General features: G+C 41.4%; 1 protein-coding gene across 5 annotated transcripts in view; it reads left to right on the top strand.

Moving 5' to 3' along the window:
• SAMD12 (sterile alpha motif domain containing 12) overlaps positions 1–25,196 on the top strand; it is a 176,517-nt gene that overhangs the window by 141,323 nt on the left and 9,998 nt on the right. For 2 of the 5 annotated variants that reach the window (XM_064395393.1, XM_064395383.1), the window contains one exon: positions 19,382–19,450. The exons of the other annotated variants lie outside the window; for them this stretch is intronic. In XM_064395393.1, coding sequence (XP_064251463.1) covers positions 19,382–19,416 — 35 coding nt within the window. In that variant the 3' untranslated portion in view covers positions 19,417–19,450. The remainder of the gene's footprint in view (positions 1–19,381; positions 19,451–25,196) is intronic. 5 annotated transcript variants of the gene reach the window in all.

The raw sequence follows: 25,196 nt of genomic DNA, 5'->3' as shown, positions 1-25,196 counted from the left end.
CTCTAGTCCAAGCCTCCTGCACAAAACATGGCAACTAGAGCTGAGTACTCAGGACTATGCCCATTCAGGTATTAAATCTTTCCGAGCATAACCACTTCAGATATTCTGTTCCAGTGTTCGATTACCAGCACAGTGAAACGCTCTCTTATGTTTAAATAGAATTTCCCCTCTGTCATATTCAAGCCCATTGCCTTTTGACCTGTCACTGGGTGCTGCCTAAATGAGCCTGGCTCCATCTTCTTTCCTTCTTCCATCAGATGTTTACACACAGGCACATGTTCCCCCAAGCCTTCTCTTCACTGGAGCTGAACAGGCACAGCTCTTGGTCTCCCCTCGTATGACAGAAGCTCCAGTCCCTTCATCATCTTCATAGCCTTTTGATGGACTTGGTCCACAAAGTCCCTGTCTCTCTTGTACTGGGGAGCCCAGCCCTGGACACAGCACTCCTGACCTCAGTGTGTCTGAGTCACTGGAGCAAAGGGAAGGATGCACCTCCCTTGCCCTGCTGGCAGAGCTGCCCTGTGCAGCCCGGGAGGCTGCTGGCCACCTTCACTGCAGGGGCCTGATGCTGGCTCATGGGCAGCTTGGTGTCCACCAGGACTCCCAGGACCATTTCTGCAAGGCTGCTTTGCTGACATTTGCCTGAGTTGGGTCATGGGGCCTGGGGTTATTCCTCCCCGGAGGCAGGATTTCGTGCTTTCCCTTGCTGAAGTTCATGAGACTGACATTAAAACAACAGATTGTGAGACTCACTGGAACTAGTTTGTTTCCTAAGGAGAGGTGGACAGAATACATTGAATATTGGATAAAATTATATGATTAAACCTTGTCATTCCTTAGACTGGCAGACCAGGAACTCATTTGCTGATCTGCCAGCATTTGGCTCTCACAGTCAGATGGAAGTTTCTGATTAAGAAGCCTAAGCTGCAAATGCTGGAAGTCTGTGGGTGCCGTTCCATGAGGTGGAATGTGGGAGTGATCCATCTTTGTTAACGCTGGGTCATTTTTAGATGCAAAAATAGTGTGGTTGGGTACCTAACTTTCACCTCCTCTTTCTACAAGCTTTTTCTTTCAAAAAACTTAAAGAACACTTTTTGGCTGGTACATGTTCATATCCAGATAAGCCAAATGTACTGCAGCTTTCCCAAAAGCTGCAATCTCGACCTTACAGCTTTCCTGGCATTCACAGCCAGTGCTTGAAGGCAGTCTGACATGTTCAGTCCAAGTGAAGGTGTTGTGCATACAATGAAAGACCTCTCATTGTTTTTAACCTTAACTGCAAAATAGTATCGAGCAAGTGCAGGCAGGTTTTTCATTGTGTGTTTTCAGCTTAACTAGTTTGAAAACAGATTAACTGAATTGCTATGTAGAGGAGAAGACAAAAAAAAAAAAAAAAGAGAAAAGAAATTAAGAAGCATCTGCTCAATATTTAAGATCATTGTTGTGAAAAATATCAAGATACATAGGCATTGTATGCTATTGAAGATTTAAATATGTTAGAACATAGTTGGACCAAATATTTTTCTGAGAATATCTGCTCTCCAAGAAAACTGTTTGGCAAGACTGAACGGTGTTCCTTCTTCAGACTTGCCCAAAGGCACTCAGTAGTTTGCCTTCTGAAACTGTGATGAAGGAATGCCTCCTACTTAAGGAAACTCTAACAATGAAATGGCTCAAAATCACTCAAACTACAGTAAGCCTTCCTTGCCTGTCCTGAATAATTTCAGTTAAAATCGGGGTTTCTATCTTATGTCACCTATTGTTTACAGTCCTCCCAAAAATTTCACAGCAAGTCCATTGCTGTAATGACAAGCCACTTGTGTTTTCTGTTGGGTCTCCTTGAAACAAAATCTGTGATAAATCTTTATGTATCAAGTCTGTTGATGAAAGAATGCGTGCACTGCTCGCTGTCCCAGGACCAGTGTTGCTCTATATTGTTTTGAAATGTAGCACAAAGCCCAAAGAATCGAGATTTCTTGGCATGATAACATATATTTTAAAAAATGTTTGCTGGTGTCAGGACTTGTTTTTGAGTGTTTGGAAGGGGCTCAGGGAAGGAGACGGGGAGCATACGGGGGATGGCTATCTTTTCCAGACAGTTGACTGATGCTGTGAAAAACCCAGTTCACGCACAGGAGGCACGACTTCACAGCTCTGCTTTTCACATGTTGCTGTCAGCAAGTCTTTCAGAAAGGATCAGTACAGAAATAGGCAGGGTTGGTGCCCGCCACCCATCCCACCCTAACACCATCTGGTGAAAACAAGAAACCCTGGGAGCAGTTTGTGCAAGTGGGTTTGGCAAATGGCAAATAACCTCACCTGCACTGCCTGTGAAATGCTGCCTGGTGTCACTTTGTCAAAGGATAATGAAGAAAAGGAAAATATCTTGATACTACAAAAAGTAAATTCTTGTGCAAGTGTGCAACATCATATTTAGATCAAGCTCTTCTTATGCTATGAGTTTTTAATTAAATGAGTTATGCAATCCCTAGGCAAAAGCAACTGAGTATTTTCTTTTAAGTTTGAAATGGTATGGGGTTTTTTTGTTTTTTTTTTTTTTTTTTTTTTTGGTTTAACTTAATTTCTGTTCACGGAAATACAGGGACTATTTTAGATTCTATTAGAATGAAATTCTTAACTGTGAGGGTGGTGAGACACTGAAACAGGTTGTGCAGAGAAGTTTTGGATGCTCCAACCCTGAAAGTGTCCAAGGCCAGGCTGGATGCAGCTGCGAGCACCCTGGTCCAGTGGAAGATTCCCTGCCCATGGCAAGAGGTTGAAACAAGGTGAACTTTTAAAGTCCTTTGCAACCCAAACCATTCAATGATTCTATGATTCTCATAAGGTTGAGATCAATATGATTCAGACACCTCTTGCCCTTTTTGGCCAGACCTGGCACAGGTTGTGGAGAATTGAATGGGTCAATAAAAAAATTGAATTTTTTTATTGAATGGTTTTCAGACTTTTGTTGTCCCTGAAATTGCAGTCTGCAGAACAGGTGTTTGATTGTATTATTTCCTATGTAAAAGAATGTAAAGTCATTGGTGCATTTCAGGAAACAGGTCCTTAATATAATCATAAATAGGTTTTAGCAGAAACTTTTAAATAATTAGATATTTCATGTTTTCTAAAATTTCATCATCATAATTCATTTTGCTTAACAGATCAAACACTGGGAGATATATTGTGAAATTCTTTTACTTTTTCTCTGAGATGAGAAGTTAATCTTTGGAAGTTAGTTGTGGTTTTATTTTTCTGCTTTCAGACCCACTGATTAATCCAAGCTTAGCTGTAAATGAACATATGACTCATTCTCTAGATAGCAGGAAGGGGAGTCTTTACATGCCTAGGTTGTTATTGTTTCACTTCCTTTTAATACTGTAAATTCTACCTTCAGTATTAAAATAGATTGTAAGGGAAACATGGTACTTTTTCAGAACCACTCTTTACCTTAAAAGTCATTTTTGTAAACAGAAGTGTCTGCTGATCTTTTAGAAGTATTGACATTTTTTGTAAATTCTGCATTGCATACTCATGGGACTGGCTCTTTCTGTTTTCATATTGCAAATCTTTTGTCCAAATTGTCACTTTATGAGAGGAAATTTTTAAAAGTTCAAGAAAATCAGTAGGCTGGAATACAGTAGAAAAAGCACTCAAGGGCAAATAGAAGGGGTTTAAGTTTTTTTTTTTTAGTTCTAAATACCTGATATTGCTGTGTTACTTTTCTGAATCAGTCGTATATTACAGTGGAAGAAAAATTAAGTCAAGTGCTTTTGAAAGTAACCCCCCATCTCTCCACAAAATTTAAACCCTCTAATCAGAACAGCAGTTTAAATATTGTAAAGTTTACTGACTTAATCATAAAATGTTGCAATACAGTAGCAAATGCAATCAAGAACCAGGAACTACATCTGATTCCGTGGGAGAGCATGGGATATCAGATGCATTACTTCCTCCAAGAGAAATCTCCTACATGAAAATATTTTTACATGTACTGGGTAAAAGCAGGTGAATTTAAAAATAAATTGTGATTGCTGCATTCCCTGCAGAAAAGTTTATAAAATATCCATGTAGTACTGAAGTTCTTTATAGAATTGCAATATTCTCTCTTTTCTCCTATGAAAAAATTATTTTCCCGATTTTTTTTACGTCTCTTGCCTTGCTTAAAAGTCTGTCTGCATGACTTGCTTCTGAAGGTAGCACTTCAACCCTCAAAATCTTAAAACTGTGACCAATTGTATGGTTTATTGTGACTGTGACAATATTTGTTATTTCTCTTTGAGCCACTGCTTCTGAAGTCATGTGAAATTACGAGTTTTCAGCTTTCATTAAGCAATAAAAAAGAAGTTTCTGGCCCTTCATGGTCTGGAGAGAACAGCTTGGAAATGTGACTGGTAACAAGTGAAAAATCAGAAAGCAGGTCAATCTCTCAGATTGATTTTTCACCCAGCCTTATGTTTTTGTGGAGGGGAGTCTGACTCTCATCTTCTGCCAAGACTGACAATATTGTCAATATTCTGTGATCTCTGGCAGTGTATTTTATCATGTGTATCATCAAGATCAGAGTTTCAAATTTTAAAAGATAAAACTGTTGATAGACAAAGTGATGGTAGAAATATGGAAAAAAATGAATACTTTGAAAAGTAATTTTGTGAGTGTGCAAGAGCTTCTGTTTTTAAATGTGCCTGAAAGTTCCTTTTTTTCTGGGTTATTTATTTCTACATATGTCATTGTGGGTGTACATATGCATTATATGTATATAAATATTAATATATATAATTCATATACATACACATATATATGTATATATATATGTATATATATATATGTATGTGTGTGGTTGTACACACAACTGGTCTTGCAAGAGACAAACCTGCACAGTCCTGGATAAGGCTGCATGGAGTTTAACTCAAGACCTTTGATTGCTCAGACACTTTAAGATTTCTGTCCTTCAGCTTGGTTTCACATAATACATCCACAATTGTCTCCTCCAGCCAGGAGAGAAAAGTACAGGGCAAAGTTTTGCTATAATTATAGATGTAATAAACCATTTTTATATTTCCTCAGGAGCAGTTAACTGAGAACACCCAAAAGCTTAGATCCAGCAATCTACTATTTTAAGATTGCCCAGAACAAGTTAATGTTAGGTTTAGTGCCTTGTAATTTAACTATAGAAGTGCACCTAAAAATTTTAGATTGAGTTTTGCAGACCTTAAGAAGATTTGCTTCTCTATTTGTATTTATATTTGAAGTGTGTTTAATAATTTGCTGTTAGGTGCACAAAACTACAGGTACAATCCCAGGTTAGCTAATAGTAGTTGACAGTGTCTTTGTTTTACCTCTGGGCTGTTTTAGAGATTCTGTACTGCAATCTTGTCCTGATCTTAATGAGATCCAGCCAGGAGTTAAAGAGCACTACCCCCTGCATGCACACACAGACATGCTCCAGAAGTGGTTGTTTCATTGCTCAAAGCAGGGACTTGGGAGCTGCTGCAGCCTCTGGGAGCTGGGGTTTGTTGTGGGGGGCTGGTGAGGGGTAACCAAGACAAGACTCCGGCCACCAGGCTTCAGGCTACACACCAATGTGGGTTAAAAAACTGAGCTTTCAGCTAAATCTAGAGGAAAACATCTGTCCATGGTGCAAGACTCATCTGATGGTCCCCTCTAGTAACAGCCCTGCCTTCAGCCCTGGCTTAAGAGGACCCAGTCCTGCTCCTCAAGGAGGGATCCCACCTGTGGAAGCAAACAGCCCTGATACATCCACAGCTGTCTCACCTTACACAGCAGAAGTGTAAGTTATCTGATAAATAATCACTGAATTGCATTTATTTGCACATGGGAAGAGAGCAGAGGGAGAGAGACAGGGGAACATTAACTGTTATGGTTTTATAGTAAATGGCACAGAAATGCAGGTCAGCCTGAGCAGCTCATTCATGAGGCTGCTCTCAGTTTGATGTGGACATTTGACTGGTTTGAACTGAGGGCTATCCCACAGCCAGCCTCCAGCTGTTAAATTTAACTCTCCTGCTTGGAAACCTGCTTATCTGAAAGTGTCTTTCTACACAAGAGGATCAGGATGGATGGAGAGCATGGCATAAACTTGCTTCATCTGCCTGTGGGTGCCCTTTAGATGGGTGACATTGAAGAGGAAACTGGTTTCCACAGATCCAAGGAGGCAGAAAAAAAAATGGAAAGAATGAATGAACTCAGCATGAAGGCCTGAGTGTCTTTGACTACATCTTACCATATTAAGTAGAGTTTATAACACTAAAAAAAACAACCCAAAACCAGAACTTCAAAAAAATCCCAAAAGCAAACAAACAAAACCAAAACCAAAAAAACCCAAAGAAAAAGTACAAGGAAACATGTTTAAACAGCTAAGGGTGAGTCAGCATACTGGAAGCTAATGCACATGACTGATGAGATTATCTGTAAATCTCTTTTTCCACTTTTCCCCTCTTTCCTGAAATTACAGTTTAATGACTCTGCTTTTTAAAGCTTGTTTCTTTCCTGAAGCCCAAAACTCCCTCTGTCCTGCAGAGAGGTCAGCTCCCTTCTCCTGCAAGGCACAGAGCTACATGCCCATAGGCTGGGGGCACATTTTAAAGCCCCAAACACATGTTAAAACTCATCTGCTAGTTATTAGCTTCAGGAGAAAATAACTTTGATTTCACAGTAAGTATTTTCAAGGCCATTTTTTAACCTTGCACAGAAAGGATATTCAGTACCTTCAATCATGAGTGTAAGTGAGAAGATAATACTGCAGGGCCTGGATTTGTAGCATTTGCTGAGGCACCAAATGCCAAGGATAACCACACTACTAATTGAGAAGCACCGTCATTAATTCAGGTATCTCATGTAATTAAGGGTAATTAATAATCATCATTAGTTAAGGTATAAATTAAATGGGGTGAATGCCACAGTAAGGTTAGGCTCTGGTGGATCTAATTTCTCTGTGTAATGGAGGAGCCTCAAGAAGATCTCCAGCTCCCATCCAAAGATCTCTGTAATGTACAGTTAACACAGTTACCAATGCCTAAACCCTCACAAACCCCACACATCCCTAATTCAGTCTGTCAGTCCAGCATCTTTCACAATTGTTAGTCTTTTACTAGCGAGGTGGGGAGCTAGGATTTTGTTGGGTTTTTTTTCCCTTGCTTCCTCAGAATAGCAATACTTGCTAGAATGGCTGGAAGCACATGCACTGGCAGGCCCGGTGCACTAATCCTCATGGGGTGCCCAACTCCCTCACTTCCTGAGTACATGGTGTTCATGAGCGTAGGTTGACTGTGATGCAACTCCAGCCAACACCCTCAGTGTTTCACAGTCTTGACATAACTTGATTGCAGGAATGACTAGAGCCAAATCTGCTCTAACTTTTCTCCTTCCTCATGTGCACTTACTTCAATTTTGTGCCTGTGATCCAAGTTTGTGAATTCAAACCACTGCTCAGGAGAGGAAGGTGTGGCTTTCTGCTTTGTTCCTCCAGGTAGCCTTGAAACAGGAACAGGGAGAAGGCAAAATTTCTCTTCCTTTAAAGAAATGCACTAATTCAAAGCTAGGTACTTGCTAATGTTTATCAGCCTGTTCAAACAAAGCTCCTATGACTGCTTTCAGGTTTAAACCTTGTTCCTGGGCACCAGTAAAAATTCACAGTGAGGGAAACCTAGTACACATTATTAAGCCTTTAAATAAGGTGCTTAAATGAGTAGCCCCACTTCTATGAACCCTCATGCTTCAGTATAAATGTTTGAAAAAGTGGTAGCTGCTGTAGGTTTAGCATTGTGTTAAACAAAAAAACCAAAACCCAAGAACCACCACAACTGCCCTTTTCTGGAACCCTGTTTGTGCCTGCAAGGCACAAAATGCTGGTTTCTGTTCACCTCCAAGCAAAGGGTAACAGCGGATGTTGTGTTACTCTAATCTCACTGATGACTATTTTTACAAAACAGGCTACAGTACATTTACTAGTACATGATGGAAGGGCATAAATAATTTAAATAACAGTTGTCAAAATAAATGAGCAAAGTGCATTTTGTGATAAATTACACTTGCTTTTTTAATGTGTTTCTCGCTTAGTTGGAAAATTCAGTAATTTGCAGTGGATCTCCTAATCCTTAAAGTGAATTAGCAAGCCTCTACTCTCTTAGCCATAATTTTAACCTTAACTAGAAAGTAATTATTTAGTATAACTTTGGCAAGGGTTCCTCCTTAATATTCTTTTACAGCCATAGCCTTGCAGTGTAATGTAAGTTATGTATGTATCCCGGGGACTTGGATTTTAGAGCTGAAAGCTGACTATGGACAGTAAAGAATTTCAGCTAGCATAAATATATAATTGTACTAAATAGAATTTTAACAACAATTCATATCACAGACTGCTTCCTTCCTTCCATTGGCATGCAGATGCCAGCCAAATTCATAGTGGCATAAGGAGTGTGTAATGGGAAGTTACTTTTTAGATGTCCAATACCAACATTAATGTATACACAGAGCATACATTTACTTAATTTGTCTACTTGTGTGTTTTTAGGTAAACGTAAATGATGGAACTCTGTTGTCACCAGTCTGGTTTTTAACATTTATATTCAGCTATGCTTGATCTCCTTTATATTTGGGGTTGTTTTTTTCACTTCCTCTCTCCTGAAACTAAAGGAGGCTGACACAGTTGAGCATCTCTAAATCAGAAATGAAATATTTTTTCACTACCGTTCTGTGGGTGCCTGTGATGGATTTTGTTTTGAGACTGGCTTTAAAGTGAAAAAGTGGTAGACAACCCGAAAAAATGGCAGTGGGTTTCAGGTGCACAAGTAACAACCAAAGTACTTTTTTAAAGCATTTAGCTCCCATGGACTAGTTATGGAGATGAGAATATGTTTTAAAATAAATCATCCCTGATTAAGTATTACTGTGAGTCCATTTTAGTCTTACCTTGAAATCAAAGACCAAATTTCCTATGTGTTACTCAGACAAAACAGAAGAACCTAAATACAGACTTTCAGAGGTAAGTCTGGCATGCATCGTGACACACCAAGGATAAGCTGGAAGAGTGAAAAATATTTTTGTTTGGATCTGCTGACAAGGTGGGTGTACACAGTAATCAGTGCCAACACAGAGAGACAAGATAAAAATCTGATATCCAGACAGACAGACAGGTGTCAATAAGAGGCAGATTTGATTGTCTGTACATAGTGCAGTCTTCATGCCATAGGCCCAGATGTCATGTTCAGAGGTATTTTTGTCCTTCTTCTGGGCCTTCCATCTTGGCCATCAGTGACTCGAATTGAGGCAAATCATCAGCATTAAAAAGACCTTTGTTTGAGAGAATAAACCTCTAGAAGTACAAAAGGAATATTCCCCAGTCTAGATATCCTACCTTGAAATTGAATTTAATGTTTCTACTGGAATGAGACTGGCTGTTTACATAATTTGATTTCACATTCAATATTAAGTTTGCAGACAGTTCCAAATGTGTAACGCGGGGAAAGAAACCAGCTTCTGGCTGTTCTCTGATGCAGCACAGTTAAAGGGGATGCTTTTAGATACCCCAGAGTTGCTGAAGAATTTGCTATATACTCATTCATAGTGTCTGCATATGTACTGATGCCTTGTGAAGGTTGGCCTAGAAGAGAAACTAGATGGAGCTAAAGAATAAAGTAGGGATTTATTAAAAGGCCTCAATGGAACCACTTTGGGCAGCACAAGAGCCCAGCCAGGGCTACACCCCAGATGAACCCAAAGTGGTCGCAAAATGGATGACCAGTCACAGGATCTCACACTTTTATAAGTTCTGGTCCATTTGCATATTGGAGTTAATTGTCCAGTTACAGCTTTAGCCCATGAAGTCCCACCCTTCTTGTTTTTCTCTCTCCAGTGCATGTTGTTTATGCTCTTGGACTCTCAGGATCCAAATCCTGAAATTTGGATCATTTTTCCTTGGGTCCCCAGCTAGAGAAGGAATTGTTTTGTCTACCTACTCTGTGAAGAGAGCTTACTATCCCCTAACATGAAGCCCAGACCCACATACTAAAGCAGTACAGAATCTGAAAAATTTTGAAAATACATAATTCTGAAAAAATCTGAAAATATACATCACTAAAAGCTAAAAGCTGAGGCATCAGTACAAACACAGTTCTGTGTGTTCATTTTGTCCCTTACATTAAGGAAGTGCTATGGCATGGGGAGATTGTAAGTCCAACATTATAAAGTCTAAAAAACTAAGAGGATTTGAGAGCTACTCTCTGTTTAGGATGGATGTGCTTCTGGGTGAAGAAAGCTCCATCAGTAGCAGTCAGACTAGAATGAGGTAATTTCCTGTGCAGTCATAGCAGGACATTTAACTGCTGGCAGATAGCTGGTATCAGACCTTCACAGACTTTTATGTAGAGGAAAGAGAGGTCCAACAATCAAGGAACCTGTATGGTCTTGGGGAAACTGGTCAACAGGGCACAGCTTCTATTCCAGTCTTCCAAATCCTTTGTCTGGTCCTTACAATCTCAAATAAAATGTTACCACAATTTATAGCCAGCACTAGAGTTAACAGTGATTTATTGTAACTTGGTATTTAAGCAGGGAGTCTTGGTCATTGCCAACAAAGTCAGTAATTCTGCTGCCATGCAGAGATGCAAGCACTAAGCAAGCCACTATCAGAAACCTCCATTTCAGGGAGACTGTTTTTCACCTTTGTAGTGGTTGTCATGGTCTTCAAAAGGCAAAGTTCCCAGACTAATTCTGTCTCTCACAATAACTCCTATAAAACATTTTTAGGTGTGCTATCACACATCAGTATGTAAGAATGGCACTGCAGTACTCAAAAAAATCTGTTCTGTGTGTCTTCAGATCTGTGCATTGAGCTTTGGTTAACTAGAATATTTTGTTACTTTTTTCCCTTCAGCTCTGCAGATGCAGCACAGCTCACAGTTCATTTTCTCAAGTGTTAACTGAGATTATGGTTGGACAGGTCAGGCCATTGGATTAGATGATCACTGTAGGTCCCCTCTAACTGAACTATGCTTTCAGTGAAAACCTTGCTCTTCTGCATATTTAAATCAAATTTTGAGGTTCCATCTATCTGCTGGTATGTCCCAGATTTCTTGGTGTTCCCACTGTAGCCAGCAATAAGGATCTCCTGAGAGCAATCAGGTTTAGTGCTGGGGACCAGAGGCAGGGCCTGGCTCTGCACTGTGTAGACAGTCTGCAGACATAAATAGTTAACAGCAGTAGGTGTCTAAAAATAGTTGAATGAATCTGGGCCACACTTTCATTTGCAAGACCTTTGCTGGTACAGCAGCCCAAAAATATCAAGTGTGGTAGGTAGACTTTGAGTTGCATGTCTTACATAATATAAGTAACTAATGTTGTGTAATGGGGAACAGATATTTTAAACAATCAGCTGCTGAGACCTTTAGTGGTGCTTCTGTCCTGGGCTTTGGTTTCAGAATTGATCCAGATCCCTACCACAGATTTTAAAGACCATTTGGAGAGATCCAATTGAACTTTTGGCTGTCAGAATGCCTCAGTTTTAGCGGAAAATGTTATCAAGCTTTCCAAAAACCTCTTAGAGGCTGCTGCAAATGTTTTGGAAGCCAAGTGTCGGAATAAAACATGGTCTCAAAACAGTTTTTCATGTTGGATCAGGTGAACTGGAGTTGTGTAAATACATTAGCCACTCAGTCCTGAGTTAATGTCCTAGTCACTCGTCCTGCAGGCAGTCTGCTCTGGGAATAGGGGTCATCTTCTTTAAAGGTCATTGCAAATGATATCTTGGCATGGTGGTATGGATGAGTTGCTGGATTTGTAGAATGTAGGTATTTAGTCTTAATCACTTGTGGTATTATATTATATTATATTTTATATATATGTAGTCATGATCAGTAGATTTTATGTGATATATATATATATATATATATATGTGTGTGTGTATATATATATATGTTTCTTGTGACATTTTAGCTAGAGGTACTGTAGACATGAAGCCTGTCTAGATTCTAGACACAGAACCTGTCTATATTTTGCATTTATTGTGCAAAAGTGTTCTTAAAGTGCTGTTCATGCTTCTGAGCACCTCATGCTGTCACAGCAGAGATGATGGCTGTCTAGTGATAGACACAGTGAACTCCTTTGTTCATGGGCAAATGAGTATGTGACTGTGCAGTCGGTTTGTAAAGCACACCTGGATGAGCAACACTTGATGGAAGCAAGATAATCACTGTTCATTAAAATTTGTTTTAAGGTCATGTACATATATAGTCTTTCATTTCTGTGTATTCTACTCCAAATCAGTATCATTAATGAAACTGAATAATTTGCTGTTAGCTGGCAATGTGTTTTCTGAGTAGCTAATTTTAAATATCAGGACTGTAACTGCAGTGCATATTTTCCCCACGTAGTTTCTTTAGAAATGGCATATGCCCCATTTGTCTAATCTCTACTTCTGTGGTTACAAAATAGCCAGGTTACATAAAAACAACTGAATTACATATTTGCATACAATACTGCTGTGGCTCTGCAGAAGCCATTTTGGGCTGTTCAACGCTTACAGTTTCTTTCATTGAAAGGGCTTGTTATTTCACCAGCAGCACCGCAGAGTTGTTCCAGTCTTTGCTTGGAAACATTTTTTTCATCATTCTAGTCCAACTGCTGCATACGAAGTAAATAATATTTAGTAAAATAAGTCATAAAATACAATAAACCAAAGTACTGCCATTTATACCATTTAAACCTATGAGATTTTTGTAAGTTGGATTTCTGAGTCTTTGGGCAGAAACCAGCCTTTATTTAAGTGTTTGAATAGCACAGTGGGACCCCAATTCATGGCTGTGCATTGACAAAGTAACACTACTAAAAATAGTTTGCAGAGTTGGGCCCTCCAGTAGCAAAAGAAAAGTCAGGGAATGCATAATTTGAAGAAATGCTCTGGCTGTTGCCAGTGGGTCTGCTGTCCCTATTGTTATTTAAAACCAGAATTAGCTGTGCCTGTTATCTACAGCTCAGTCTATCCATTTGCAGCCTGCTGGCTTCATTCTTTATTACCTTTCTAAATCTAGTTAAACATCTATGCTCTTTGAGAGACCACAGTCAGCATTTGGGGAGACACAAGCCAGGACTCCACGTTGTGCAGACTCCGATTGCAGAGCGGGCTAAGACGCTCCTGCTGCTGCCCGTGGCCATTCCTCCCGCTCCCTGCCAGGACCACTGTAGCCATGGTGGAGCTCTGAGGCAGATCTGGGAAGTAAATTGGTTCAAAGCCTTGGTCTGGCTTTTCTGATGGGGTTATTTCGCAGGTCCATTGTGTTGTGCAGCAGCGTTGGGCCAGCAGGAGGGCAGTGGAGGAAGGGGAGGAAAGACTGGAGAAATGTCTCTGCCACTGCGTGATTCATCACATAGAACTCTGCTCCCAGAATTGTGTGCATGCTGGAAGCACAGCCATGGTCTTCAGCCCACAGGCAGAGGGCAAATCTCTTTCCATTGCTTTAAGGAGCAAAAAGAAAGCTGGTTTAGCAGTGAACAAACAGCATGACTCCCATCAGGCACCCCAAGGAACACTGAATGTGCACACTCTTAATAGCAGACACCAAAATGCCATGAGGAGTTTGCATAGGTAGGGATATTCCCTGTCTTGGAATTGCATAAACGTGTTCTTTAGCATAAAAAGCTAGAACACACATAAAAACTTGTTTCCAGGAGAGAAGGGTAGCTATTGGGTCACCTTTTTAAAATACCAGATTCAGAAGTCTTACCTCTTTACCAGGGATTTCACAGGTTGTTTCCTGGTGAAATTCTTGAGACTGAATCAGAAGCAAAAAGGCTTTTTTTAAAAGCTTCTTTTTTTTTTTCTTTCTACATAAAGCCATTAGTATCTGCAAGAGGAAAATCTGGGGTGGATTTGTAGCAGTGGATTTAGAAGTGCTTACTGGAGTGGCCTGGTCTGTGTAATAGCAATGAGCAATAGTCATATGCAATGAAGAAATAAATACCTTTCATCTGTGTCAGAAGATGTAATTTCCTGAGACATTAGCATGAATTTCTCATTTGGAATCTGGGCCCGGAGGTTAGGCAAAAGTTCTTGTTGGCAGGCAGTGCCCAATGATCACAGAGACATCTCCTGGATGCTCCATTAAGGCCACAGATACAGTAATCTCATGGGATTCTCTAACAAGAGAAAACTGGAAAAAACAGGGAGCCCTGAGCTGCAGCAGCATGTTGTAGTTACACCCTAGTGAGGTGAGATCATTTCTCTTTGTAATCTCAGAATGGAAAGCAGAAGCTGAATGATAGTCTCATTAAGAAGTTGATATTTAACACATTTACAGCTCTCCCAGTTCTCATACCCTTCAGGGCTAAACTCCAGAATCCTCAAATCTGAGACTTTTCCAGAAAAAAACCCTTTTATTAGCAGGGCAAACTGGCTGTTCCTGAACATCTCATGCTGTTTTTCTAGTAAGTTTACTGTTCAGTTTTGCAGTCTCTGCAACATCACAGCTTCCTTTTTATGTCTATTTTAGGCATTTTATGTGTACAATGTTTAAATAGTGGCTCTTCAGGAACCTAGGGCATGGATCCTCCTGGCTGAACTCTTAGCCAACCAGTCCCAGCATCTATTTCTTCATGATTCGCCCAGCCTTGTCCAGCCTAAGTGGGGATGAGCACCAAATTAAAAATCCTTGAAGGGTGTGTTAGAGGTGATGGAGAACAAGTTAAAAAAAAGGCTTAGCAAAAGATGTTCTGGTTGTGTTTATTCTTGGGCAGCGTGTGATGGTGGCTGGGCTTGTGAAGCAGATCTGGCAGTGTGGCTGCCTGAGCCAGGTGACAGTGAGGCCACTGGAAGGTGGCCATTCTCTCTCCAGGGGCAGTGCAGTGCCCTGTGCTCGCCACGGGGCGAGGGCACAGTGGAGCATCTGTTCTGCACCACAGAAGGCCCAGCCGCCCCTTCCCTCGCAGTGCTGTGTTCACAGAGCCATGCCCTTAATTACCCTGAACAGACAAATGCACGATGCAGACTGAAAATTCCAGACATATGGACATGCCAGAAGTTTTGTGTCTCTTGTGGGTGAGGCTTTAGAAATGTCTTGAGGGGTTACCAAAACTTGTTGCTATCCCAGATCTGCTTTTGAATGATGTGTCAGCACTTGTTTAAGATAAATATTGAAAGACTTGTAGGCATCATCAGAGAAAATTTTCACAAGTAACTTGGAAATCAAAGTCTTGTTGACTTTAATGAGACTTTGGTGTGCAAATGACTTGGGGGTTTTCGAATATCTTGTCCATCTTCTTTCTAGCCAAAATCTGTTTTATGCTCCAGTGGCAGAAATCCTTCCTTCCTTTCTTCCTTCCTTGAAGCAAAAATTTAATTGGGATGCTTACTGTTCTGGCACTGAGGGAGAACTACCACAGCCCATTACATAGTTTCCCCTGATTTTTGAGGCACAAAAATTTGTCTGCACATGAATTGTGATAAACTGTTTGGCCTGAGATAAAATGGTAGAACCTTTCCAGTTACAGATGCTTACCAACCTCATTTCCTACCACAGCTAAAATATGAAAGGTGTTTAATAACAAACAAACCACTATTTTTGTTTACTCAAATTTTAGTTACCTATGTGAATTTCTTTTCATTTGTTCATATATCCCAAGTGAAATGAAAAGAAATCAGTGGCAAATCGAAACAATTTGGCAGCATAGGCACAATAAATTATCCGGCTTCAAAATGGTACCAGTAGTGCTGAGTAAATAATTCCTCTACCAAACTTTACTACTTTGTGGATTTTTTGCAGGAAACATCTCATTGTCTCAGTTATGTGTGTGAATTTTAAGAAGATTATTTGGTGTGTAATTTCCTTGTCAAATTCCTATATCCAAGGCCTCAAAGGAATTTAGGGCTCTTATCCCTCACTGGAATCTATATTGTTCTTGATATCAGTCAAAATGTAAGCATTAAACGTGCTAATCTGGAACATTGTGGTACCTACACTTCACATGCTAATTGGAAATTGTAACAATCAAATTAGGCATGAAGTTGCAAATCCTGTCACCTCTTGTTTGCCATTTAATTGGTGGATAACTACTCTGAGCTCATCATTCAGCTTTCTTGGTAATCAGAGAAGAGAGGAGCTGCCGAGGACTCGTTTATCCAATATGACAAGTAGGTAGGTGGGTCACTCCTCAAAGGGCCCTGTCTTCCTGCCCTGCTTGTGGAAGAAGCCCAGACAGCAGTGTAGGCTGGTTGCCTGTCTAGGACAGGTGGAATGGGGTTGTTCAGCCACCACACAAACTTCAGAGCCAAGTGAGCTGGTGCTCTGCACAGCAAATTGCTTCTCATAGCTCAGCACAGGCAGGGGTGGATTCTCCCATCCCACTCCTGTCTGTGTTTTGTATTTATCTGGGGTTCCAGTCTGCAATTATGCGTGGAAATATCCAGCTGGCTTTAATCAGACTATCTGCAGAAGTTACAATGAATCATCTCAGAAATCCACACAGGCTTTATTTATTTGCATCTCTAACCTTAAAGACAAGCTTCCAGGTGGGAGAGAGATATGCTGTATGTCTTTTTTTATGCCGTTCCAGTTTGTGCAGAACAATTATGTATTTATTTAACTAGACAGCAAAGGGAAGTCTAGTGATCTGTGATATGGCAGATAAGGCCTTTGCCTTAACCACTGAGATGCTGCTCTGCTGCATATTTCACTTTCTTGCATCAATCAGTGCATACTGTTATGTTCTACAAGCAAAGAATCTGAATGATGAATGAAAGTCCTTTTCCTGATATGACATTTAACCCCAAACCCGTATCTTTAAAGTGAAGCAGTGCCCTTCTGTCTGACTTTAAAGGTCACTTTCTACCTGGTATTGAATTATTTTCTGCCACCAAGTACCTTGGTCCCATCCTTGATTTACACTGGGTATGCTCTGCTACAGCACCTGGGAGTGTGTCCCAGCCCTGGGCACTGGATGCCCAGCCTGGCCAGTGATGGTGGCACATGATGGTGAGGATGGGGAGTGATCATCCTCCTGGGCCTGGGCTTCCTTGGCAAGAAAAACTGAACTTGCAGGCAGACAATGTGGACAATTCCATCAGGTCCTGAAAACTGTCCCACAGGACATGGTTGATACCACTTTGTTTGGGCAAAGGGAGAGATTACACAGCATTTTGCTTGGGATGGCAGCAACCACACACAGCATCATCTCCACAGCATATGGTGTGGTCTGTCACCATTTGTGTACATCTCTGTGCAATCGTCTTTTCAGGAACATGTGCAGGATTCAAAAAGAGACAGAAGACTATGCAGGTGCTTTGCATAGCCTCCAAATTAAAATTATATGAAATGGGCAAATCAGAGTAAAGCACAACTTGCAGCCAGTCAAATGATCCCTGGGCTGAGCAGGAACTCCCCAAAACCCTGAATGCCTGAATAGCTCATGCATTCTCAACACTGACTTGTTTTATTTTATACATGTCAGGTTTCCATGACTGACTTCTTTGCTTGGCTTTGTGGTCAGTACAGCCTACATAATTTCAGTACTTAGACTTCATGCATGACTTAACAACTTCTTTGATGCAAACTGCCCATCCTTTGTTTATCAATCCCTTCTGCCAAGGCAGCATTACTAGTATTTCGGATCTCCTTTGGGAAAACGTCCAGATACAGTCTTAGTAGTCACCATGAGGACTCTTCACATGTGGTAACTCATTTTGATCACTGTAGTTCACTTTCCAGCTGTTTAGACAGAGACATGAAGCCCAATGTGCAGAGGGAGAGCCCACTCTGTTGCCTTGACACAGCATCAGTGGTGGGGTGGAAGAGGATCCCTGCCTTGGTAGGACCTGCAGCTCTCCCTGAGCTTGGTCCTGCAGCTGGGAGGAGACTGAGTGCCTTCTGTTTGATTTTATTTTTAAAACAGTAGTGGTGTATGCAACATGCTAATTGTTGTGTAGACTGTTCTGAGGATGCCTGGGAAGACTTGATCACAGTCAGGTTGATGAGGCTAAAATAGCAGCTGCTTTTTTCCTGTACAACCCAGTGGTTGTGGAGGGCCATGATGGATTGTTAACACTGATGGTCCAACAATTTCACTTTTAGATGACAATCAGTAAAGTACAATTTTGAGATAAAATCAGACTTTGGGCCATATTAGGAGAACGCATCATTGGCATTCTGGAGTATGTATTCCAGAAGCTTCCTCAAACCCCCTTTCCTTAGGAGCCCCACATGGCTCTGACAGCCTGAAGCAATTGTTGCTGGAGACAGCACCAGTGCAGCCTTGTAACTCTCTTGGTACTTAACTAGGAGCTATAAAATAAGGCCATGTCTTCTCACTGAGGTATTTTGAAATTCAGGCCTTTTTGGTGACATGTTTAGACACTGTGTCCATGGGAATGGCAATAATTATTTTCCAGGTGGAGATAGGACATTGTGCATTAAACGAGATGGTGGGGCACATGCTGAACTGCAAGAATAAAGGAAGTACCAAATGGTACCAAAATGCTCTTTGTCTGCATTCTGTCTGTTTGGTGCTCAGAGCAGTGCAAGGGTCCTGGAGAAAACAGTGATTACACACAATGTGATAATACAGGTAAAGGGTATATATTGATTAATTCCTGCAAAAAGCTAAACAAATTTACTTGTTCAGTTAACTAAGGGGTGGGGACTGGTTTTGTAGGTTTCATGAGGCATTTTTGTTTTGTTTTCTGGTAAATGTGTGTGTGCATGTGTGCAGTCCTTTGGTGGTTTTAGTAGGTATAATTTCCTTTTTGCTTGGTTAATCACAGAAAGGAAATTTTCATTTCAGGGAATCTCACAGTGAGTATCTCCCTAAAGGTGGATAGTTTGTTCCACCTATTAATCCTGCATAAGCTCTGCATGACCAGTGAGGGAGTTGTAGTTCCAGAGAGTTTCCAAACCCTTCTGCTATAATACTTCCATTTTTCCAGTGAAATCTTTAGTTTCATCTGATTGTGTTTCTTAATGTATATTTCAGTGAGAATCCTAAAGCAAGTAATAGGATGATATAATGCACAGAACTGATAATGCACAGAATAATTCGCAAATGCTGCTGCATGCATCTGAGCAGGGTAGGCTTGAAAGTGTGCTGCAGAATCTGCAGAATAAATGCAAATACTGGTTCCAGCTGGTGATCAGAGCAGCCACCAAACCACTGGGGACTGTGTGGTTGAGAACCTTACATGCATGCTGAAAATACCACTAAAGGCTATGTCTTCTTTGAGTTCACTTGGTTTGTGCAGTTCCTGGAGCTTCATTTTTAACACCCAGTCTCTGGAGGTGAAAGCAGTAGATATGCAAAGGCTCACAGTGCAGTGCAAATGTAGAGAGCCACTGCCTGGGGAATGCCATTCATCTGTCACAGCCTTTTTCACTTCCTGCAGGGCACCCCAGAAGAACTTGGGAGACCGAGAACTGATTACAGCTAGGCAGTGAGAGAGATGCATGATAAGGTATAAAGTCAGCAATCTCATATGCATTTTCAGTTTCAGACAGCACCAGATAAGACTACTGGACACCTTAGCATCACATTCCTTTAAATCTTTGCTTGCTACAATTTGAGTTTCTTGAGCAGAATGCTTCAGGACAGCCAGTTCACTGTTCACAGTGATAGGTAGGTGTGCAGTAGATCAAGAGACTTTTTTGAAAGAACCCATAAGCATTAAGGAAGCAGTTGCATATAATTTTCCAAAATATTTTAACTGCTTGTTAGTTCAAGGATATAATCATAATCTGTTGAATGCAAGTGTTTCTCTGTTTTCTTTGAATGTTTGCAGCAGCACGTGGGTGGTGGGGTGTATGAAGCATCTTGAGTTGAGATGAATGAACCACTTTGAAAGAAGAAAGAATCTCTCCTGGGATTTTTCCCGATTTTTGAACCAAACTTCTAAGCTTGGGAAATTTGCACAAGCTAGTTAGGCACAGGCATAGAAAGGACATAATTTCTAGGGACAGATTTTTGTCCTGAGGTTTTTAGATTACTCTGTAAAATCAAGTTCAGAAGATGTAAAAGTCTTTTAAGATATTTTTCAAAACAAGGCTAGAGTGTGAGCTCAAGCATTTTAGAGAGTTGTCCACCAAGAACTCTGATTTTTGAAGGAAAGGGCAAAGAACTGAAATTCCTGCATAAATCATCTGTACATAGAATCAACGTGTGTCCTGGTTTTGTTTAACCCAGTAAAGTTGCTGAGATTTGCTTTGGTAAGGAAGCTGGGGTTGTGTGTGACTCATAAAGAGACTCTTGGCTAATCTGACTATTTGATGGCTTTGAATAGCTTAGCAAAACACATTTTGGACAACTACATTTTCAACCCGTTCTGTGTGAACCAACTGTGCTCCACTGAGCAGCTGCAATAACCTCTGACTAATTGTCTTTTCAGAAGGTTACCTGCTGAGAGCATCTGCCATGACATCCATTCTCCCAGAAATGTTTCATCTCAGAATTGCCCGATGCAGGCTGGAGAGCCCAGCCTCACAGGCAGGAAGGGAGTTATCTCTTGAGAGAGAACACAGAGGATGGGATTTGCCTGACCTTGTTGAATGTTCATCATCTGTCTTGAAACTCTGAGCATCCTCTCTAAACTGCTTTGGAAGGCACCCTGAAGCCTTCCTTGGGATGAGATGTGCTGTTGATCTGGACAGCACATCTGGGAGTGAGCCAGGATCCCACATGCCCACGCACTCACCATGCCCATGCATGTGCCAGGCTGTGTTCCAGCTGCCCCCTCCAAGCCCTTGTCTGGGCCTGGGACACTCAGTGAGCAGTGTAGCAGTACATAAATAACACCAAGGAGTTTATTGCTTGTAATGTCATTCTCTTCCCTAGATCTCATGTGGGAATATTTATTCATGAGCGTATTTGTGGTGATGGTATCAACAGATATTAAAGCTCTATCCAGGAGGATTAAGAGTACCTGCTTGTGGGAGCAAGTTGTCCAGAAGAAGAAAAAGAAACCTTGAATTTATCCTTGCAGAAATAGCAATTAATATGTCAGCTGCTGTTTGTTTTAAGGACTCTGCTGTTGGAGTCTTGTGATGATACTTCAATGTCCCTGATCATTTCTACAAAAAATGTCGTTTCATGGTTGGGTTTTACAGTTAATTACAAATATGTCCTAACTGTCCCCTAAAAAAGTAGGTGTAAAGGGAAGACAACATTTGATTCTATGTATTTTTGGCTTTTACAGTTATTTTGCATGGACTCATTAAAAAATATCAAACACTTGGGATTAGGATTACTATGTTAGATGCTCTAGGTGTTGTGCTCACAGACCCTCTTTTCCTGTCAAAGGTACTCCAAAATGAAAATCTTGGTTTTTTGCTTGGCAAGCAAATTAAAAAATCAGAGTATGAAGAGACTTCCTTCCTTTCCCCCTTGGTATTTTTCCACCATTTGACAATAGCATATTACAAACAATATTAATTTACCTTCAAGACTGTATCAGCTACGAGTTTTTAGTAACGAGGAGAAAACCAGGCAAGTCGGACCAAGACGATTGGTTGGGAATCAAAACAAAATTGGCAGCTTTATCAAAAAGAATCCACGTGTGTGTATTCTCTCAGCTGCTGGGTGTTGCATTCAGTCCCTAGATTAATGTGCCACTGTTTAACACAGGCTGCTGGGCTGTGGCCCTGAGGCTTGACTGGCAGCCGGAGCTGCTGGGGTGAGAGGAGGGCTCGGAGGGCTCGGTGGGTGGATGGAGCAGGCTGGGGTGGTGCTTTGCCACCCACTGGCTGCTGGCTCCAGCTGGCTCCACACGTGCAATTGTTTGAGGCAACCTTGGATCTCTGGCATTGTTGACTCTGGTTATCAGTGACCTGTTACGTAACGAGGATGTGCAGCAGTAGCTGCCTTTACCTGCAGGTTAAAAGAACCAGTGCTGTTCTCCACCCAGAGCAGGAATGGGATGGCTCTGTGATAGAGTGAAACCAAATGCAGGTACAACTGCATTGGTAAACCACAGGGGTAAGTGGTTCCTCTCCCTGCCAAGGCTGCCCCATGGCAGCACTTCCCAGCCCCTGCCAGTTCTCCTTCCACCACGGTGACTGACTGGGATCAGCAGCTCCCCAAGAAGGTACTTTCTTTTTACATGACCTTCCATGAGCCTTGCAGAGACACCTCATTCTCTCACACCTCAGTGTTAATAATAATTCAGTGCACAGTAAAGAAAAGGGTAAATCTATGAATGGGTTGCCAGGCATTTTCTTTTATCAGTGCCCAAAACTCTTCAGTGGTAATGTATCTGTTGGGGGCCCCAGAGCTGGACACACACAATGTCTGGAGTACTGTGTGCAGCTGTGGAGTCCCCAGTACAAGAAGGACATGGACCTGTTGGAATGAGCTCAGAGGAGTCCAGAATCACTGAATTGATCATGGGGCTGAAACACCTTCCCATGAAGACAGGCTGAGCTGGGGCTGTTCAGCCTGGAAAAGAAGAGGCTCCAGGGAGACCTTGTAGCACCTTCCATTACCTACAGTGAGGCTAGAGAGGGACTTTCCTCAATGGTGTGACAGGACAAGGAGCCTTAAACTGAAAGAGCAGGTTTAGGTAAGGTTTTAGGAAGATGTTCTGTACTGTGAGGGGGTGAGGCCCTGGCATGGGTTGCCCAGAAAAGCTGTAGGTGCCCCTTCTGTGACAGTGTCCAAGGCCAGGCTGGATGGGGCTCTGAGTAACCTGGTCTAGTGGAAGGTTCCCTGCCCATGGCACGGGAGTTGGAACCAGATGATCTTCAAGGTCCCTCCCAGCCCCAATCATTTGACAGTTATATGAACTCTAATTAGTTAATAGCAAGATGCAACAAGTCCACAGTAATATACAGTAATATACATTAAAATGTCTCAAGTGACATGAGACACGTGAAGTGAGATACCTCTGTCCTTTCTAACACAGAAAAAAATATTTCTAAATGAAGCTGAATGCAGTTTTTCACAGACTCCAAGGAATAGATGGTAGAAGGAAATAGACATTTTTCATTATAATCCGGTGTTTGAAATGTGCTGACTTTAGAAATTTAGTACAAAATTAGTTCCAGGAGAGTAAACCTAGCAAAGATAATAGATGCTTGTTTTCTTTTTCAGAATCCCTCAATTATGGAAATGTGGCAAATAGGTAATACCTCTAGATTGAATTGAATTAACATGTGTTTAAAATGAATCTAAAATATGTCCCTTTCTCAGACAAAAATCACACAGCACAGATACTCAAAAACTGAAATACATCTCTGGCTTTGAAATGATGGTTGTTTTTCTGCATCAGCTTCTTGAAAATGTCATGTGAGATTAGATCTGTTCACTGTTGTGTTGGTAAGCATATACACACCCTGCAAAGGACTGTGTTTGTTTTCAGAGCTTTCTGTCTCAGGCTGGGTTTTCAAAGGCAACTGCTCATTTGTGATACCTTTTATAAAGATCTTTACTTTCAGTAAACACTGGCTATGTACTGTTACAAAACCAGGGTCCTTAGAGGAGCCTTCAGCTGGGCACAAAAAATGATGCAGATAATGAGGAAGAATAAATGCTTCTGTCCTCAAAAGACAAAGTGAGAAGAAACAGGCTGGATGACCACTAAAGCCTGAGTTTGCTTGCTCTAAATGCAGAGTTTGACAGAGCTACTGCTGTCTGCTTGCTTGGTGTCACCAGTTGTGTCCAGACCCTCTGCATGGCTCAGAGTGGTTGTGCTCCCTCTGTGATGTGGATGGAGCTCAGGTTGGCATCAGTTCCATTTCTCCTCATTCATGGGTTTCTGTCTGAAGGGCCAGCTGGCTCATTTCAAATTTAAGTACAAGTACAAGCTAATGACTGAGACAATGGGGATGATTGGGAATTTCAGCATGACTGCAGTCCTGAGGCCTGACCTGATATAATTAGCCAGTTTGCCTATTTTATTTTAGTCCTCCAGCTCTATGGCTAAGCAAGGTATTTTTCATTGCTTGGGAGAGCTTTTGAAATTTTCCCTTCTTTGCAGCAGATGAGCTCAAAGAAAGAGAGACAGGCCTTTGTGAGACAGGCTTGTCTCCATTGATGCTACCCAGATGGGAGACACCCTCTAATTCACCTGAAATCAAATACTTTTGAGATTAAGTACCTGTTTGCTGCTCTCCCATTTTAAAATCTCCCCATAGGTTTGACCTTTTTCTTCAAAATTGCTTATGTCACCATTGCTTTCTTTTCTGTCTTGGGGGATGCAGTCAGTTTTCTGTCTAGACCAGCTGAAGGCTCAGAACCTTCCTGTATGTTCCTCCATGGTGTGAAACCAGTTGCTGGGTCCAAAATGTGAGTCTTTCTCAGGCCACTGCTGATGTGGCCATCTCATGTAGTAGATGAGATGTGTGGTAGGTGGTGTTGGGAACATTGCCCTGGAGGACCTGAAGGAAAAAAGCAAAGCAGCTATAAAAACAGAAATCAAGAATAGCACTGTAATCACCTAAATATGCCCACATAAGGAGGGAAATAATTAAGGAAACTGGTTTTTAATGTTTCTATATTTCATAGGGCATATTTACACTCAGGGGTCAAGTGCTCATGGCAGGGAGTGGGTGGTTTTTTTAGTCTTGTGCAATACCTACTGATTTATCATCCCATCCTTTCTCTGCTCAATCAGACCTTCATGTCCATCCCTAAAAGAGCTTGGGGTTGGTAGAGGCAAATATGGGCAAAGTGACAGCTTGGCAGAGCCAGTCAGCCCACACTCCACAGAGAAGATCCTATCAGGAATGATTTTGAAGGAGTGAGAAGCAGGAATCCACTGCCAGCCTGAGTTTCAGATGATGTGAATGCTGCCTTGGCAGCATCAGTATCCTGTTAGGAATTTAGCCCCAAAACCCCAAGAGAGCAGCTCTTCCCACACATGCAGATACATGCACTCATGAACTGAGCAGGATGTCAGCTGGGAAGGGTGCAAAGCCCATTCTGATGAGTGCCATCCCAGCACTGCCATGGTCAGAGATCTGGTCCATAAAGCAGGTGCTGGGTAAGGGCTGTGTGATGAACAAAGCTGCATCCCAAAACATTTTAGTGGTGGCCTTGGCAGTGCTGGGTTAACACTTTGACTCAATGATCATAAAGGTCTTTTCCAACCTAGATGATTCTATGATTCCATTAAATAATACTGTGAACTTGTCTCTGCATGGCTCCTCAGCCTCAGAAGCTTGAGCCTCTGTTGGGTTTACAAGCATGTATGTGCTATATATTGAATTAAC

The sequence above is a fragment of the Passer domesticus genome, chromosome 1, assembly GCF_036417665.1.
Source record: "Passer domesticus isolate bPasDom1 chromosome 1, bPasDom1.hap1, whole genome shotgun sequence".
Classification (NCBI taxonomy): Eukaryota; Metazoa; Chordata; class Aves; order Passeriformes; family Passeridae; genus Passer; species Passer domesticus.
This window is presented reverse-complemented; position numbering and strand designations above follow the sequence as displayed.